Source organism: Rhinopithecus bieti, unplaced genomic scaffold (genome assembly GCF_001698545.2).
Source record: "Rhinopithecus bieti isolate Rb0 unplaced genomic scaffold, ASM169854v2 scaffold_81031, whole genome shotgun sequence".
Classification (NCBI taxonomy): domain Eukaryota; kingdom Metazoa; phylum Chordata; class Mammalia; order Primates; family Cercopithecidae; genus Rhinopithecus; species Rhinopithecus bieti.
Genome location: NW_016830217.1, coordinates 448511 through 466838, shown reverse-complemented (window position 1 = coordinate 466838; position 18328 = coordinate 448511). Strand labels below are relative to the sequence as shown.

The window sequence follows — 18328 nt, the reverse complement described above, 5'->3', positions numbered from 1 at the left end:
GGGGGGGGTGGGGGGGTGGGGGTGGCAGGGAGAGAATGATGCTTGGTGGAGCACACACCTGTCCAGGTGCACTGGAGCTGGGAGCAAAGGAGCCTTGGTGAGAGGAGGGCCTGTTCAGCCACAGCAGGAGGACGGACAGGTGAGGGGTCTCTGGGCATGGACTGGGGCATGAACCTGGCAGGGCCAGGCAGGCAGGGCAGAGAGGATGGTAGGGGCAGGAGCCAGCACCTCACTTTGGCTTTGCAGAGGCCTCCTTCTGGTCCTGGGGTTTTCCTGCCTCTGTGGCCTGAGCTGTTGGGGAGAGAGGAGGGTGCTCCGAGAAGGGGAGGGAGAGTCAGAGCCATCCATGGGACTCTGCAGTGAGAGAGTCACAGCCCTGGGCAGAGACTGATTCCAGCAGTGGAAGTGCCAAGCGACCCAGAAGGGTGGAAGCAGCGACCACAGAAGGGGAAGAGGCTCTGAGCAGGGCTTAGGCTCTGGCCTGTGCCCAGTCTGCTGCTAGACACAGGGCAACACCTAGGAATCCCATCCCCATCCCACAAAATGACACGCACAGGTACACACCCTCAGTGACGGAACCTCAGGGATGAGGGCACACACAGACCTAGTGTGATAACTTCACACACACACACACAAAAGCACAATCCTTCCTCTTGATTTGGTGGGGAGAGCACTGGAAGGGCCTAGAGGCAGCGTGAGAACTTGCAGCAGCTCACCTGGGTCCCTCCCTCTATCTGCTTCCCCAGGGGCCTGATGGAGGAGTTGGTGGGGCTGCGTGAGGGCTCCTCAGGGGACCCTGTGACTCTGCAGGAGCTGTGGGGCCCCTGTCCCCGCATCCGCCGAGGCGTCCGAGGTGAGAGCCAGGTCCTCTTCCCTGGGAGGACCACTCAGGACATCACTCCTGCCCGGCTCCCACCCCACCTCCCTGCCCAGGAGCCTCCCTCCTCCTGGCATTTGTCCAGGACCTCACTGCCCAAAGTCTCCTGGGTGGCAGGGAGAGAAGGGGTCTGTCTGTCCCACTGTCTGTGGATCAGATGGGCCCGGCATCTGCCGTCTGCCTTTCGGGAGATATAGCCCAAGGCCTGGTCACTGTGCCCATCCTCCACCCAGGCCTCTCCCTCACCTACCTGTGCCAGTGAGGGGACGTGGGGGTTAGCTGCTGGGACAGCTGGGGCCACAGCAAGGGGTTGGGGCAACCTGTACTTGGTACCTTTCCTTGGAGCCCCATGTGCCTTGTTTACTTTGAGACCTGACTGTCCCCTCAGCTACAGGGCAGAGCAAGTAGGAACTCCAGAAGGAGGCTAAGTGCAGCCCCAGGGGCTGGTGCCCACAGCCAGTGAGGGCTAGCTCCCAGGCTGGGCTGGTAGCCAGCTGGCCAGGGGCATTGCTGTGGACCCAGAGGATACCTGTGCCACAGGCCCTGGGACACGCAGGAGTCTGCTAGACCCTGGTGCTCTCTAAGCTACGGACCCTGCGGGGATACAGGTGAAAGCTATAGCTGCCAGCCTCCTCCACACTCCTTGTCCCCCAGGAACCTCCAAGTACAGGCAGGGATGGGGAGGGTGGACAGGTCAAAGGCCTTCCGGCAGGAGCAACAGGCCTGGCACCCACTGTGCCACCACTGTCACCCACCACAAATTCTGCCCAGCCCCCAGTGTGAGACAGGGTCCTTCAGGATTACCCCAGATTCTACTATCAGGGTCCTCTTTGCCTGGAGCCAAGCAGACCTCCAGGAAAGGCACTGTCTGTGCCCCTGCCCCAACATAAGCTGGGACTCCGATGCCCTGCCCCAGGTGGCCTGGAGTGGCTAAAGCAGAAGCTGTTCCGCCTGGGCGAGGACTGGTACTTCCTGATGACCCTCGGGGTGCTCATGGCCCTGCTCAGCTATGCCATGAACTTTGCCATCGGGCGTGTGGTCCGAGGTAACTCTTCCCTGGCGGGTGCTGCTCTGGGCCAAGGGATTCTAAGCACGTTCTGGGGATGCCAGATGGGCCGCCAGGTGCAGTGGTGCAGGGAGAGATCTGGGTGCGGGGAGGGCTCTGGCTCCACTCCTGACTTGCTCTGTGATCCTGGGCAGGCTCCTGCCCCTCTCTGGGCCTCAGTCATCTCATTTGCACAAGGGAGAGAGGCCTGAATGTTCCCAAGAGCCCTTCCTCCTCTGAGCTCTCTGCCTCGTCTTCCAGCCACCCCGTTCCTTCTCCTTCCCTCCTCCATGCCTGGGGCAGGAGTGGGGACACGTGCCTAGATCACCCAACTTGGAGCCTTCCTCCTGCTCCCTCAGCAGCCTGCCTCCACCCTGAGGCCTCCCTGGAAGAGGGGGTGTGAGGCAGGAAGGGTCTAAGGCACTTCCTCTGGAGACCCTCAGCTGCCAGAAGCAGGAGCTACTATGGTGTTCGGTGCTTCACACCTGGGTCATTTAGTTCTCTTTAGTCTTCAATGAGCCTGTGAGGGAGAGCCCATCACTAGCCCAGTTGACCGATGGGAAAACAGGCTCAGAGAGGCTGAGTGGCTTGCCCGAGGTCACTCAGCTAGGCAGTGGTAAACCTGGGATACGGACCCAGGGTCATACTGTCTCTTCTTGGGGGTCTGCCCCTCACCGGGTGGCCTAGTCCTCCCCTCTTCATGACTCCATTGACTGGTCAGTAAGTGGGCACCACAGTGTCTGGCCCCAAGGGCTGCAGAGGCTGTGGGTGCCTCCCTGATACCTGACTGTCCCCAGCACACCAGTGGCTGTACCGGGAGATTGGGGACAGCCACCTGCTCCGGTATCTCTCCTGGACTGTATACCCTGTGGCCCTCGTCTCTTTCTCCTCGGGCTTCTCCCAAAGCATCACGCCCTCCTCTGGAGGTGAGTCCACGGTCGCCACGCCAGTCCCCACTGGCCAAAACCTTCTCAGATCCCAGGGGGCTTCTGATGGGGAGAATCGGGAAGCAGCAGCCTCATTCTCAGACGAAAGCCCAGAAGAGTTATGTGGCTTGCCTGAAGGCACACAGCAAGAAGGCCAGATCTTGACTCTTAGGTCACTGCTGGCCCCACTGGCTTTCCAAGGGCTTCTTGGAAGGAGATTCCACTGCGGGGCCTGTGCTGGTGCCAGGAAGGGGCCCGTGGAGGAGACACAGCACCCCCAGGCGCTCAGCCCTGCCTCCAGCTCCAGGCCAGCAGAGGGAGCTCCAGACTCACTCAGTGGTGGCCTGAGAATCTGTTCAGGGCTCCCCCATCCTGACACAGCCATCTGCCAGGCCTGGTGGGAGGAACATGGATAACTCGCATTCTCTCTCTGACTCTGGCATCCAAATCTGCAAAATGAGTTTATGCATCCTAACCTCTGAGGGTTCTGTGTGATCATAATAGGGCCAGGTGCAGTAACAGTCTATAATCCCAGCACTTCGGGAGGTGGGTGGATCACTTGATCCCAGGTGTTTAAGACCAAGTTGGACAATATGGTGAAACCCCACCTCTAAAAAAAAATGACCAAAAAAAAAAAAAAAACCACCACAACAAAAAGTTAGACAGGTATGGTGGTGCCTGCCTCTAGTCCCAGCTACTTGGGAGGCTAAGGTGGGAGGATCACTTTTGAGCCTGAGGAGGTCAGAGCTATAATGAGCCAAGGTCAAACCACTACATTCCAGCCTGGACAACAGAGTGATACCTTGTCTCAAAGGAAAAAAAAGAAACCTAATGTGAAAACACCGTGTGGGTAGAGTGTTGAGAGTTTGTCTGTTTGTTTTTGAGATGGAGTTTCGCTCTTGTTGCCCAGGCTGGAGTGCAATGGCATGATCTCAGCTCACTGCAACCTCCACCTCCCAAGTTCAAGTGATTGTCCTGCCTCAGCCTCCCGAGTAGCTGGGATTACAGGCACCTGCCACCATGCCCAGCTAATCTTTTGTGTCTTTAGTAGAGATGGGGTTTCACCACGTTGGCAAGGCTGGTCTCAAACTCCTGACCTCATGATCTGCCCGCCTTGGCCTCCCAAAGTGCTGGGATTACAGGCGTGAGCCACTGCTCCCAGCCGAGAGTTTTAATCTAGAGATTGTCCCCTTCTTGTTCCTGTCCTCTCTGGCTAAGGTTCTGGAATCCCGGAGCTGAAGACCATGTTGGCGGGTGTGATCTTGGAGGACTACCTGGATATCAAGAATTTTGGGGCCAAGGTGGTGGGCCTCTCTTGCACACTGGCCACTGGCAGCACCCTCTTCCTGGGCAAAGTGGTATGGGCAGGGGTGAGGGCACCCCAGCCACCCCACCCACCCAACCCTGCCCCAGCCTGTCCCCCATCACCCCACCAAAGCTGGATCAGAGCAGACTCAGGCCAGTGGTTGCCTTCAGGGAGCTCAGTCTTGGGGGAAGAGCCAGGCCAGGTCCCCAGAGTGTGACAAAAGCCATCTGAGGACAGCCCTGGGGGTTGGAGAGAGGGAGGATGGGGTGTGGTGGGGAAGCCGTGCTGCCTCTGGATGAGGCTGTCTGTGCTGCCCTCACCTGGGCCCTGGGCCCACCCTTCCCTCTGCAGGGCCCTTTCGTGCACCTGTCTGTGATGATGGCTGCCTACCTGGGCCGTGTGCGCACCACGACCATCGGGGAGCCTGAGGTTAGGGACTCGGGGCTTCCTTGGAGGACTGGGAGTGGGGAGGGAGGGGGCTGACGTTGAGCCCCGGACTCGGATCCCCCAGAACAAGAGCAAGCAAAACGAAATGCTGGTGGCAGCGGCAGCAGTGGGCGTGGCCACAGTCTTTGCAGCTCCCTTCAGTGGTGAGACCCCCTCATGCCCCGCCCCCAGGTCCCTCAAGCTCCTCCCCTCACACCCTGGGTTCCCTCGGCCCAGCTGAGAGCCTGGAGGAGGGGTTGGGTCTCATTCTAGTTCTTACTTCGGCCCCGCCTTGGGTATAGCCACCCCCAGAGGCGGCGGGGGGCGGGTAGTGGGGGGCATGGTTGGGTAGTGCTGAGAGGCTTCAGGGTAACATTACATAGACTTGGGTTTGAAATCCACTGGCCCCTTGGCCTCTCTGAGTCCAGCTTCTTCCTCTGTAAAATGGGGATCAAACAGTTCCCACCCAATAGTGAGAGGACGCACACCTGCATTCCAGGTTGGACGGGTCACTGGGCAGCGGACTCCTCCCAGCCCAGGGCCCATGCCCTGCCCTCCCCTCCTGCCTGTCCCTGTCCAGGCTGTAGGAGAGCAGGACAGATGGGTCAGGGAGGAAGTAACATGGGGAGGGGGCCCTACAGCCACAGGTGGGTGGGGGTGGGGCCCACCTGAGATCAGCGTCGCCCCCAGGCGTCCTGTTCAGCATTGAGGTCATGTCTTCCCACTTCTCTGTCTGGGATTACTGGAGGGGCTTCTTTGCGGCCACCTGCGGGGCCTTCATGTTCCGGCTCCTGGCGGTCTTCAACAGCGAGCAGGGTGAGCCCCCTGGGCTGCCCGACCCTGGCCCTACCTGGGTGCTGGGGTGAGGGGCCCTCCCTTCCCCGCTGTGTACACCCCTTGCTCTCCTCTTCCCTCTCTCTCCCTCTTTTTCCTCCTCCCTGTTCCCACCTCTCTGGGAGGATGGAAGGGGCTGACCTGTGCTGAACATGAAGGACAGGAGCCCTGAGGGTAGAAGGGATGAGGCTGGGCAGGGAGGCAGGAGCCTGGTTGTGGGGGCCTGGAATGCCAGGACACACATTCCGGGTCAGGACCTGGCACCCCCTCCACCCTGGGCTGTTAGTCTGGGACTTGTGTTTGGGTGGGGTGGGAGTGCCATCTCGGCTCCCCACCGCTCTCCTTCCCCAGAGACCATCACCTCCCTCTACAAGACCAGTTTCCGGGTGGACGTTCCCTTCGACCTGCCAGAGATCTTCTTTTTTGTGGCACTGGGGTGAGTGGGTGCCTTGGGCTCCTGAGAGTCCAGTATGGCATTCCCCCCAGGCCTGGACTGCAACCCCTGGCACTGGGGTCAGGCTCTGGTCTTACCTCCCTCCACCCCCGCAGTGGCATCTGTGGTGTCCTGAGCTGTGCTTACCTCTTCTGTCAGCGAACCTTCCTCAGCTTCATCAAGACCAATCGGTTCAGCTCCAAACTGCTGGCCACCAGGTAGGCTCCGGGCCTAGGGGCTGGGGACCTCTCAGCGAGCCCCTTGTGGACTCCAAACCTTATGTAGAAAGCCCCACCCCCATCCTCCAACTGAGCCCCTAAATCCTTCCCTAGCCCATGGAGCACCTATCACCCCTCTCCAAGTCCCCATGGTCACTGTCCCCCCTTCCTTACTGGGCTACGAACCCCCCATTGAACTCCCATCCCTCCTTCAGTCTACACTCTCTCAGCGAACCCCCACCCCCTCACTGAGCCTCAAACCCTTGCCCCTTCAAATCTTGTGTGGCCCCTGGTGTTGGCCTTAGCATTGGCCAGCCCTCCTGCCCCGAGATGCACATGGCCTGCCCCGGCACAGCCCACTCTCTCCTCCCTCCCAGCCTGCCTCTGCCCCAATTCTCCTCTTAATCTCCTGTGTCATTCCTCTGCCCTCAGTCATACCCAGTAGTGAGGGGCTCACCTCACAGGCTCCACCCCCTGGAGGGGGCCATGTTCCCTGCTCCCGCCCTTCCTCCTCCCCAATCCTTGCTCTGCTGCTGCCTGGGCCAGGCCCTGCTTCCCTCTCCTTGGGATGTGGGAAAGGCAGGGCCAGCCCTAGAGCTCACCCACCCCCCACAGCAAGCCTGTATACTCGGCCCTGGCCACCTTGGTTCTCGCCTCCATCACCTACCCGCCTGGTGTGGGCCGCTTCCTAGCTTCTCGGGTAAGGGGCCCTGAGTGGGGGTGGCAGGAGTGGGAACCCCCATTTGTTTTCCGCTTTACATGTGTCTCACGTAATCCCCTCAGCACCCCACAAGGGCAACACCTGGGCATCATTCTATAGATAAGGAGACCATAGCTCTGGGAGGTCAGAGCCCTGCCCAAGGCCCCCTGATGGGAAGTGGCAGAGGAGGATTCCAGGCAGGGTCAGGCGGTGCGGGGGTGGCTGGGGCCTGCCACTCGGGGCCCCTCAAGTCCAGTTCCCAACTGCCCCACCACAGCTGTCCATGAAGCAGCATCTGGACTCGCTGTTCGACAACCATTCCTGGGCACTGATGACCCAGAACTCCAGCCCTCGCTGGTCCGAGGAGCTCGACCCCCAGCACCTGTGGTGGGAATGGTACCACCCGCGGTTCACCATCTTTGGAACCCTTGCCTTCTTCCTGGTTATGAAGGTGGGCCCCCTGGTCCCCAGATGTGCACAGAGCCAGGACCAGCTCTGGTGGGGAGGGGGTGCCTCCCTGCACCTGGTGACATGGAGCCCAGGCCTTCCACCCACACTTCCTGATGTGTCCCCTGCCCACTGCATGGTCCTGGGCAAGTGACTTCAGCTCTCTGGGCCTCACTCTTCCCATCTTTAAAGTGGGGTGGTTACTGGGAAGGCTGAGGAGGAAGAAAGGAATATACCTGGCACAGTGCCAGGCACACAGTGGGCATTTCTCAGGGTGAGGACCCTCCCCTAATGCCAGACTCTGGCAGTGGGCACATGGCTGGGCACCCTCTTTCTCTCTAGGACGCTCCCCTGTCCCCTGTCCCCTGTCCTGTCTTCTCTTGTCCATGCCTTGCTCAGCGGCCTTTAACCTCTGCCCTGGGCTCCCCATTCCTGCAGTTCTGGATGCTGATTCTGGCCACCACCATCCCCATGCCTGCCGGGTATTTCATGCCCATCTTCATCCTTGGTGAGTCTGGGGTCCTGAGGTTCTGAGAGTTTCGGGACAGGGCCATGCATCCTGGTTCACCTTTTTCCCGGGTGGTACTGAGGATGGTCCTCAGGGATGGAAGGCTGTGGGGGCCGGGTCAGCCTGGCTTCCCCTCACCCTAAGTCTGACCAGGAGCTGCCATCGGGCGCCTCTTGGGAGAGGCTCTAGCTGTCGCCTTTCCTGAGGGCATCGTGGCTGGAGGGGTTACCAATCCCATCATGCCTGGGGGCTATGCCCTGGCAGGTGAGTGGGTCAGGGCCCTGCTGGGTGGGCGATGTCGTGGGGCTGGGCTAGACCTGGAGAACTGGCTGATGGTTCCCCAGGGCACTGAGTTCTCCAGTGAACCCCCCACCCATTATGGGGGTCTGTCGCTCCTGAGCCCCACCATTCCCCGGGGCCCATCACTCGCTCATGGCTCCTGTCCTGTCCCCAGTCCCATGGCCTCCCTTATCCCTCTCTTCTCACAAGCCCAGGCCTTGTGGTGCTTCCCACAGTGCCCAGGCTATGGCCTCTTACAATTCCCGCCTTAGGCCCTGACCACAGCCAGGCTAGTTATGCCCTCACATGAGGCTGGCGCCTGGCCCCTGGCCCCTGGCTCCTGGCCTGAGCCAAACTGTGTGGCTCTGCCCTTGCAGGGGCTGCAGCCTTCTCAGGGGCTGTGACCCACACTGTATCCACGGCGCTGCTGGCCTTTGAGCTGACCGGCCAGATAGTGCATGCACTGCCCTTGCTGATGGCGGTGCTGGCAGCCAACGCCATTGCACAGAGCTGCCAGCCCTCCTTCTACGATGGCACCATCATTGTCAAGAAGCTGCCATACCTGCCACGGATTCTGGGCCGCAACATTGGGTGAGCGGCGCGCACCTCAGGCTGGCTGAAGGGGTCAACAGTGTTTGGGCTTGGCTGGGGGTGGGGAAATGCCACCACAGATGACCTTGGACATGGGGGCTGGGAGGGGCTGACACACAGCCGTGCTCTGGTCTCCATTCTCCCCAGTGCCCCGAGTGACCTTGGGCAAGTCGTTGGCCTTGTGGCCTCAGTGTCTGTCTAGGGGTCAGCAGGGCTCCACAGCAGGAGGATGAGTATTGCCCCCTGTACAGGTTGAGGAAACTGGGGCTCAGAGAGGTGCCGTGTCTTGCTCCAGGTGACACGGAGAGTNCAGTGTTTGGGCTTGGCTGGGGTGGGGAAATGCCACCACAGATGACCTTGGACATGGGGCTGGGAGGGGCTGACACACAGCCGTGCTCTGGTCTCCATTCTCCCCAGTGCCCCGAGTGACCTTGGGCAAGTCGTTGGCCTTGTGGCCTCAGTGTCTGTCTAGGGGTCAGCAGGGCTCCACAGCAGGAGGATGAGTATTGCCCCCTGTACAGGTTGAGGAAACTGGGGCTCAGAGAGGTGCCGTGTCTTGCTCCAGGTGACACGGAGAGTCGGCACCAGATTTGAGAGGTCTCCTCCCCTCTCCCCACTTCTGCTGTCCTTGCTGGGACTTTGGGAGTAGGAGGTGGAACGAGAATGGAAATGGGCTTTGAGGTCCTCACTCAACCAGATAGGACCAGAGCAGCTTCTGGCCCCAGAGAAGCAGACCAAGGAGGCTCTGAGAGTCCCTGAGCTGGAGGCCCCACTCTAAACACAAGCAAGCTGCTGCCTTGCTCTGAACCTGTTTCCCCATCTGGAAAACGGGGCTGTTTATACCAGTGGTTTCCAAACTTCCAAGTTTTTCCTTGGGGGTGACATACCCTTTTATAATCAAATGGAGCTATGCAGGGAAGGCTGCTGGGTCTGTACTCCAATCTTGTTATCCATTAATGTGATGGCCAGTCACTGAGCACCTGGCAGATACTGGTTTTCTGTCATCTCACAGCTCTGTGGGTGTGAGACAGACCCAAGCTGGGACAAGACCCAAGTGGAGCTGGTCTGGGGACATGGGGTCCAGGGGCTGGGAATTAGGAACGGGGCCATCAGTAATGTGGTCCCCAGGTTTCCTCTCACCGTGGGTTCTAGGAATCCCTCATTCCACGAACCTCTCTGGCCCTGCCCACACTCCAGAGCCGTGGGTCCCTGGTTCTAGCAAAGCTCCCCCCAGATCCTCCTGCCGGCCTGGGTCTCACATCCCCAACTTCGGGACCTGATGGGAGCCCCTCTGCCTGCAGCTCCCACCGCGTGAGGGTGGAGCACTTCATGAACCGCAGCATCACCACACTGGCCAAGGACACGCCGCTGCAGGAGGTGGTCAACGTGGTGACCTCCACAGACGTGGCCGAGTATCCCCTGGTGGAGAGCACAGGTGCCCAGCCGGAAGGGAGGAGGAAGTCGGGGGTGGGGGATGCCCTCTGCCTCCTTCTTGGACCTGTCAGGCAGACAGGATCTGCATCCAGGCTCTGTGACTTAGCAACCAACCATGTGACCTTGGGCAAGTCACTTCACCTGAGCCTCAGTTTCCTCATCAGTAAAATGGAAATCATGGCCACCCTCCCTTGGGGTGGTTGACATGTCTAAAGAGAGTCAGCCGGGTGCTTGTAAGGCACCTGGGTAGCTGCTGGGGTAGGAGCATGGGGACACCACCAGGGTCTTCCGGAAGCTTGGCCTCAGGCCTGTTTCTTCGTAATGTGCCTTCCTACCTCTCCCTCTCCACTTGCCAGAGTCCCAGGTCCTGGTGGGCATCGTGCAGAGGGCCCAGCTGGTGCAGGCCCTCCAGGCTGAGCCAACTTCCTGGGCTCCAGGACACCAGGTAGGTACTCCTGAGGGGCGTGGGGATCGGTCAGCAGGGATGGGAGGGGAGGGACCCGCTGATCTCCTGAGGGAGAGGTGGTCTGAGAGAGGCATCCTGGGGAGGCGGCCCTGCACCCACAACCCTAGCCCAGAGTGAGTTTCCCATGGTCACGTGGGCACTGCAGGCTCGGGCCCCTGGGCTCCTCCTCATGCTGCCCTCTTCTTGGCAAGGAGATGGTAGGGAGAGAGGGTCTCCCACCAGGTCTATGATGCTTGTCCTCATGAATAAGTGGGATGCTGTGTCACTCAAGCCCTAGTCTCCTGCTTGGCTGAGCCACAGCTCATAAAGCCAGGACCCAAGTGTGGTTCCTTGGGGAGTCCACCGAGCCTTGGGCATCCTCCATGAGTCTTCTACGCCTGGGTGGCCCAGGTTGCCTGATTGTGTATGTGTTGGGGTTAAGGGTCCTCCCCGACTCCCTCTGGACTCTCTCCAGGGGCCCAAGGTCACATCTTCCCCAGCAGAGACCAGGCCAAGATCACCAGGGTGAACCCACCACTTTAAATGTCCTCAGAGAACCTTGAGTGAGATGGGAGGGAGCTCCAAGGAGCAAGAGTGAGCTCCCGGGGGCGAGGAGCAGGGGACACCGAGGAAGCAGGTTCAGAGAGGGAGGGACAGACAGACAAACACTCCAGAGAGACAGATGTCCTGATGAGGACAGCCGGGGAGCAGGGACTTAGCTACCAGAAGTGGCCACCCCACCTTTGCTGGGGGGCAGACACACAGAGAGAGTGGGGAGGGACTGAGCCCCAGGTACAGACAGGGTTCCCAGACCCCACTCTAAGTGGGTTTCAGTTCTCTCCATGGCTGTCCTCCTGGGGGCCTGGCTGTTGCTTCTCTGGGCCAGGCTGCCCTGGTGTCTCTGAGAGTCCTTGAGTTCCCTGAGGGCAGACACCCTGCAGGGGAAGGTGCCCACCTGAGTGAAGTAATGAAGGGGGAGGAGGTTATGGCTGCCACTGCTGGGGCAGGTCCGCCGAGGCACAGAGAGGCCATGATGAGCGCTGGCCCCATCCCTGCCACACCTACCCTGTGCCTACCCAAGGGGTCAAGAGATGCCCTGCCCTGGACCCCGGGATCCAGATATGCCTGGACTGCCCACCAGGCGAGGTCATGGTGTGAGCAGGTGCCTGACCAGCACAGCCCCCGCCTCAGTTATAGAACACCTCGTCCTCCTCCCAGATGGAGCCGCTGTCTACGGAAGGGAGGGAGCCCAGTAGGTGCGTCCCACCCTCGGGTCCTTGGTGCCTGGGCGGCCGCCGCCGATGCTGCAGCTCTGAGCTGGGGGGCTGCGGGATGCCAGCGGTGCTGGGGGTCTCCTCAGGTGAGGGACAGCTCTCAGGGGAGAGGCTGGGTGAGGAGAAGGCCTGAAGGCTGTCATCCTGTGAGGGGCCACTGGGAAGGCTGTCCTGAAGGTAGATGCTCTCCAGATCTGGAAAAGCAACGGGATGACGGGGAAATGGCGTCCCGAATCCGGCTCTTCGCCCTCTCTGGGTGTGTGAGAAAGGGCAAGGGGCAGAAGACCTGCCTCCAAATCCAGCTGTGTGACTGGCGAGCGTTGTGACCTTGGTCAAGTCACCAAAACCCTCTGAGCCCCAGGTTCCTCCTCGAGGCAGTAAACGGAGGAGTCAAGAGTGGGCTTGGAGCCAGCCTGTGCTCTCTGAGAACTGGGACAACCAGTGCTCCCCTGGGCCTCTGTCCCCTTCCCGTCCCTCTCCATCTGTCAGGGAGGATTAAGTGCAGGCTTCCCCCAGGGCCAAGGCTCCTTGAAGCCCTCAGTAGTAACCTGGGCTTCTAGAAAGGCGGTTGCTTGCGTCTGGTGCTAAGTTTCAGATCCGGCTCTGACGCTTCTAACTGTGTCATTTGGAGTAAGTGTCTGAACCTCTGAGTGCCTCTGTTTCCTTATTTGTAAAATGGGGACAACAGGACCCCCTCCCTAGGGCTGCTGTGAGGGTTCCGTGAGATGCCTGGTGCACAGCCCTCAGTGCGGTAAGCACTCGATCCCCGCCCCCACTGTGCTCATTCTCTCCTTCCTGCTCCTGGCACTGCCGGGCAATGGGCAGGGCAAGGATCACTGCCGCATTTTGCAGATGAAGAAACTTAGGCTGAGAAAAGGAAGGGGCTTGGCCGAGGTCACACTGCATTTGGTGGTGGGCAGGCATCCAGCCTCAGCTCCGCTCTGCTCACCCCCCCGCCCTCGGACCTCCTGGGCTGTACCTTGGAGCTGCACGATGCCCTGGGGGCTGTTCTCGGGGTGCAGTTCCTCGTCGTCCAGCGAGGACCAAGCGCTCAGTGTGGCCTCTGTGATGGCAAACTGCTCAGCGACCCCTGGGGGGACAGCGAGATCTGGCTTGGTGGGGGATGGGTGGGGATAGCCTCAGTGCCTGATGGAGCTGCTCCAGGACAGGCTGGAGGGTGGCTGCCTCTCAGCGCTGCCCATCCACGCCCCAGTGGTCAAGAATGCTCACTTAACAGCCCCCCACCCTTTGCTATTATTTTTTCCTGCCCAGACAATGCCCATGCAGTGATCTGGGCCCCCCAAGGTCCCAGCTTCACCCCCACAGAGCCCTGGCCAGTCCCCCTCCTCACTGACCTGCAGCAAAGCGGGCCTCACGCAGCTCATCCGGGAGGCAGCAGTAATGCTCGTCCTCAGCTGGGGACAGCTCCCAGCCTGCCCGCTGGGCACTCCAGCCCTTCCACTCGATGAGGTGGGCCACGCGGCCTCGGGCCATGGCCGTGGGCTTTGTGATGTGGTCCTTGATGCTCTGCACCACCCCTGGGGCATGGAGGGCATCTGGGTGACTGTCCTGACACAAGGCCCAGCCCAGGGCCTGGCCCCCGTGCCTCAGGCCCACCCGGTGGCCTGTACCCCACATTCCCTCAGTGTGCCACGGTCTCCATCAGTGCCCCACACCTCCCCAAGGGCCTATACCCATCTAACTCTTCCCGTCCTCCAAAGCCTCCTTCTCACTCCTGCCTTGAACCCTCTGAGCTCTGCGGCCCCCTCCCCTCAATGCCCCCACCCACTGGCATCCACATTTCCTCCCAGCATCCTACTCCTAGTCCATGTTCCCACCCACTGGGTGCTTCTTCCCCAGATCGCCCACACCCCTCGCTTCCTTTCTGACTAAGTTCAGACCCTTCCGCCCAAGGAGATCCACCCGAGGACCACTCATGAGTCCCCAGCTTTCTCCATGATCCATTAAATACATTCTGAGAGAGCATCTCTGTAGCCTGCCCGCTGTGCTGGAGGTGAGACCTGGGTGGATGGAGCAGGCAGGGAAGGCTTCTGGAAGAGGGGACCTTGGATTGGAATTTGAAGGGGTGTTGGGTTTGGACAGATAGAGGCAAGACTGGAAGTTTCATTTCAGAGATGAGAAGAGGATGAAGGCATGGAAGAGTCTGGCATGAGTCCAGGACTAGCTGGGGTGAGACATGGGGTCCACATTAGGGCTGGGCGGCAGGAGAAGTGGGGAGCTGATCAGGGCAAGAACAGGGTTGGGGAGAACGAGGTGGAGGGCTCAGATATTCTCCTTGTGCAATGGGGAGCCCCAGCAGGGTAATGAGCAAGAGAGAGACCAGTTAGCACAGCTGTTTAGAAAGACACCCCAGTTGGAAGATTAGGGGTTACTGCAGGGACCCAGCAACAGACATGGCAAGGGCTGGGCAGACAGAGAGGAGGGGTTGGGGGCTTTGGGAGGAGAGGAGTTGTGTGTGGAAGATGGAGAGGGGCTGTCAGCAATGGTTCAGGATTGTCATTAACCAAGTCTGACAACACAGATCTTTGAGTCACCAGGGTCTCCGAAGCCATGATGTGAGGAATGATGATATTTAAGAAAGACGAGGCTTGCTGCGGTGGCTCACGCCTGTAATCCCAGTGCTTTGGGAGGCCAAGGCAGGAAGATCACTTGAAGTCAGGAGTTTGAGATCAGCCTGGCCAACATGATAAAATCCTGTCATCCTGTCTCTATTAAAAATACACACACACACATACACACACACACACATACACACACACACACACACACACACACACACACACACACACACAGAGTAGCTGGGCATGGTGGCATGTGCCTGTAATCTCAGCTGCTTGGGAGGCTGAAGCAGGAGAATCTCTTGAACCCGGGAGGTGAAGGTTGCAGTGAGCCGAGATCACACCACGGCTCTGCAGAACCGCCCTGAGCCAATGGGAGCTGCCTCACCCAGATATGCCCAGGAGGCTGCAAATTCCTCCCCGGGGGCAGCCAGTGAGGCAGCAGTGGGGGAGTATAAAGTCCAGCCCCTGGCCGGGCGCAGTGGCTTGGGCCTATAATCCCAGCCCTTTGGGAGCCTGAGGCGGGCAGATCACCTGAGGTCAGGAGTTCAATACCAGTCTGGTCCACATGGTGAAACCCTGTCTCTACTAAGAATACAAAAATTAGCTGGGTGTAGTGGCGCACACCTGTAATCCCAGCTACTTGGGCAGCTGAGGCAGGAGAATTGCTTGATCCCGGGAGGTGGAGGTTGCAGTGAGCCAAGATCACACCACTGCACTCCAGCCTGGGTGACGGAGTGACACTCTGTCTCTCTAAAATAAATAAAATAAAATAATAAAATATAAAATTAAATTAAAATAAAATAAAATAAAATAAAATAGTCCAGCCTCTTGCCATAGTGTGCCATCAATTCTGGGGTACTATTCATGCTCCCAAGCTGCGGTGGGACCAGGTGGGCAGGGCTAGACTCCTGCTGAGCCCCTTCCCAGCCCGCTCTGCCTCCCCCGCTGACTGCTGGCTTCTCTTGAGGGCCAGTCTCCAGGGAATCACCTGCACAGTCATGCCAATGTCAGGGAACCTGAATTAAGGTGATGTCACTGGCAGAGAGGCAGGGAGACCATGCCAGACAGACATCTGAAAAACTCTGCCCCACCCCCTCAGAACTTATTAAGAACCCAGCAGTTTAACCCGTGAAAGCAGAACCCTGAGCCACTGGACCCCCGGTGACCTGTGGCATTTAGAAATGGAGAATCCAACAGGGCTGGCATTTAGAAAATGGAGAATCCAACAGGGCTGCCGTCTTCCCACCTGCAACTCAGCTGTGCCCTTCCCACAGCCAGGGTCTAGGGTGGGACTGTGCATTCTCCATGGGCAGGAAAGTTGCAGCCAGAACCTACCCACGATGGACGAGGTGGCCAGGGCTGCCACGTTGTAGTTGCTGGGGCAGGACCTGGAGTCGGACAGGTAGCCGTTGGTGGTCTGGCACCTCTGGAGGAAGGGGCAGGAGGGCTGAGCAGGGTGGGCCACACTGCTGGCCAACATCCCTCCAGTACCACCCATCCCATCTCCCAGCCCACCAGGTCCTCTGGCCAGGGGGCAAGGACAGGGCAACTAAAGCCAGAAAGATTCTACCAACTCCCACGGGACCACCCCTACCCACTGTTGCATCAGATTCTTGTCTTAGGGCTGGTGGGACTGTGTGCCTGGGCTGGGCACAGGGGATAGAGGGGGCGATGGTGTCAGCTGGGGCTGGCTAGACTGGGGGACACACAGTGCACTGACCTGCCAAGGATCCCAACAGAAATCCATCTGTTTGTCCTAAAACAAGAGGAGAGAGAGGATCAGGCAGGCCCTGGCACGCTGTGCCAGCAGATGGCCCGAGTCCTGCGGCCCTGGGTGGGGATGGGGGTCAGCCTTCTGGTGCTCCGTGAGGTCGGGGTGCCCTCTCATGGGTCATGCTCTGGTGTCCCCCGGCATGCAGAGTAAGAAGGAGGGGGCGACAGTGGTGCTGGGAGGAGAGGCAGCCAGTGCAGCTTATAGAGCAGGCTTGGGTGTGGGCTCTGACTTTGCCGTTTCCCAGCTGGTATCCCTAGCCTATTCCTAACAGCTCTGAACATGTCTCCTCCTCTGCAAAATGGTGACAATATCATTCACCTCACGAGTTGTGGTGAGGCCTAAATAACATAATGGAGGCTAAGAGCTGAGTGCGGTGCTTAGCAGGAGGTGAGGGCCGCTGGGGAGAAGGTAATTATATCACCCAGTGGGTTCATGCCATAGACCCTGGAGCAAGGGTGGAAATTATGCACCAGGATGTGGGGCCTCTAGTGACCCTGTGCGACATCTTCCAAATATATCTAGATGGAGAATTCTTTTTTTTTTCTTTTTTTAATTCTTTCTACCCCAAATCACCACCCTGCCTGCGCCTTTGCTTACATCACCTCCTTTTCCTTCTGCAACAAAGGAAGAGCTGTTCCTGCTGCACCCAAGACCTTCTTGCCCATCCATCCCGTACTGGCTCCCATCCCTGCCCTTGCTTTCTGTGCTGCGGCATCACCTTGCCCTCTGCGCTCCATCAGCCTGGAAGCATCTTGCCAGCATCACACTTGCTGCCACATCTCCTGGGCTCAGGACTTTTTCCTGCAATCTCTCCCCTCTGTCCCCTTACCACTGGGTCGGGCTGGCAGCACCCCAGCAGCCCAAGCATCTTCTGTCTTTTTTTTTTTTTAATCTTTTTGTTTTGTTATTTTATTTTTTTTTTTTTTGAGACAGAATCACACCCAGGCTGGAATGCAGTGGCACGATCTCAGCTCACTGCAAACTCTGCCTCCCGGGTTCAAGCAATTCTCCTGCCTCAGTCTCCCAAGTAGCTGGGATTACAGGTGTGCACCACCCTGTCCAGCTAATTTTTGTATTTATGGTAGAGACGGGGCTTTGCCAAATTGGCCAGGCTGGTCTCAAGCTCCTGGTCTCAGGTGATCTGCTGGCCTCGGCCTCCCAAAGTGCTGAGATTACAGGCATGAGCCACTGTGCCCGGCCCCGCATCTCCTGTCTTTTCAGAACCTTGTCATGACCACTGTTTCCCTCCAGCATCCCTTCTCATAGGATGTGCAGAGGGCTGTGTCGGCCCCAGCCTCTCAGGATGACCTTAGCAGGCATCTCTTCCTCTCCGGCCTCTGTCCCGTGCTTGGTGGGCCCTCAGCTCACAGGCCAGTCCACCTGGGCTGGGACCCCAAGGTGCCTGGCATGGGGTGGCCAAGCGAAGGGGAAGGGACGTGGTCACTGAGGAAACACTCAGATCCCCTCCACCTGGAGCTGGTCCCAGTCAGAGACTGCCTGGAACCTTTGGGGTTTCTGGAGCCACCCTCAGACTCTGGGAGCCTGGCATTCCTAAAGAACCCCCAGCACTCCTCACTCTTCAGACTCCCTTCCCCTCTCGCTGAAGACAGCGGGACCAGGTCAGGCATGGGAAGGGGCTGTGGGGGTGAGCTGGTAAGGCCTGTGTCTTGGGGAGTGGTGGGAGATGGGGGATCTGCTAGCTCCCCAGCTGTCCCCACAGATCCTCTGGGAAGTCAGGAATAACCAGAGCCTCCCTCCCCTCCTAGGCATCTGACAGTGGGGGTGTAACTGTTGGAATAAAAGCAGGGCAGGGGACCCTGCTTCATGTCACCTGCCAGGCTGCAAAGTAGTGTGGGGACTCAGTGACCTCTGCATGTGGGTTCTCTGCACCGCCCCGCTCCCACCAATACCCTCCCTGTCTCTTTCAGGGTGCCCTGTCCCCCATCCCCTGTCCTCAGCTGCTCTGAGGCGAGAGGGTTGTGCGGGTCCTGGGCGCCTGACTCCCGCCCTTATCCTGTCATGAGACAGAGACCCAGGTCTCAGGCTCAGCTCATTTGACAGAGGAGGAAACAGAGGTGCTGGCGTTAGAATCCCAGAACCACACTGGGTTCTCCCCTGCTGTCGCTCTACTGAGCCCCCTCTACTGCTGCCAGGCGACTGATGTGTAAGGGGAGAAATTAGGGTTGATGTGGAGGCGGTGGGTTTGGGAGGGACCTGCACTGGGCCCTG

General features: G+C 59.1%; 2 protein-coding genes across 2 annotated transcripts; one reads left to right on the top strand and one right to left on the bottom strand.

Annotated features, from left to right (window-relative positions):
• The first annotated feature begins 36 nt into the window (after nt 1–36).
• Nucleotides 37–11032, top strand: LOC108524249 (chloride channel protein ClC-Ka). Its single transcript, XM_017865247.1, has 18 exons — nt 37–139; nt 747–853; nt 1794–1922; nt 2720–2848; nt 4067–4206; nt 4506–4583; nt 4666–4744; nt 5271–5396; nt 5766–5850; nt 5964–6065; nt 6681–6765; nt 7043–7216; nt 7651–7720; nt 7874–7984; nt 8377–8590; nt 9892–10025; nt 10381–10469; nt 10973–11032. The coding sequence occupies exons 2-18, from the start codon at nt 754–756 to the stop codon at nt 11030–11032; spliced, it is 1905 nt and encodes a 634-aa protein (XP_017720736.1). The 5' UTR covers nt 37–139; nt 747–753.
• A 297-nt stretch (nt 11033–11329) lies between these two features.
• Nucleotides 11330–16967, bottom strand: LOC108524247 (protein FAM131C-like). The gene is made up of 5 exons (XM_017865246.1): nt 16929–16967; nt 15661–15751; nt 13099–13281; nt 12723–12833; nt 11330–11937 (listed from the first exon to the last, which is right to left on the bottom strand). The coding sequence occupies exons 1-5, from the start codon at nt 16965–16967 to the stop codon at nt 11657–11659; spliced, it is 705 nt and encodes a 234-aa protein (XP_017720735.1). The 3' UTR covers nt 11330–11656.
• Nucleotides 16968–18328: the final 1361 nt, after the last annotated feature.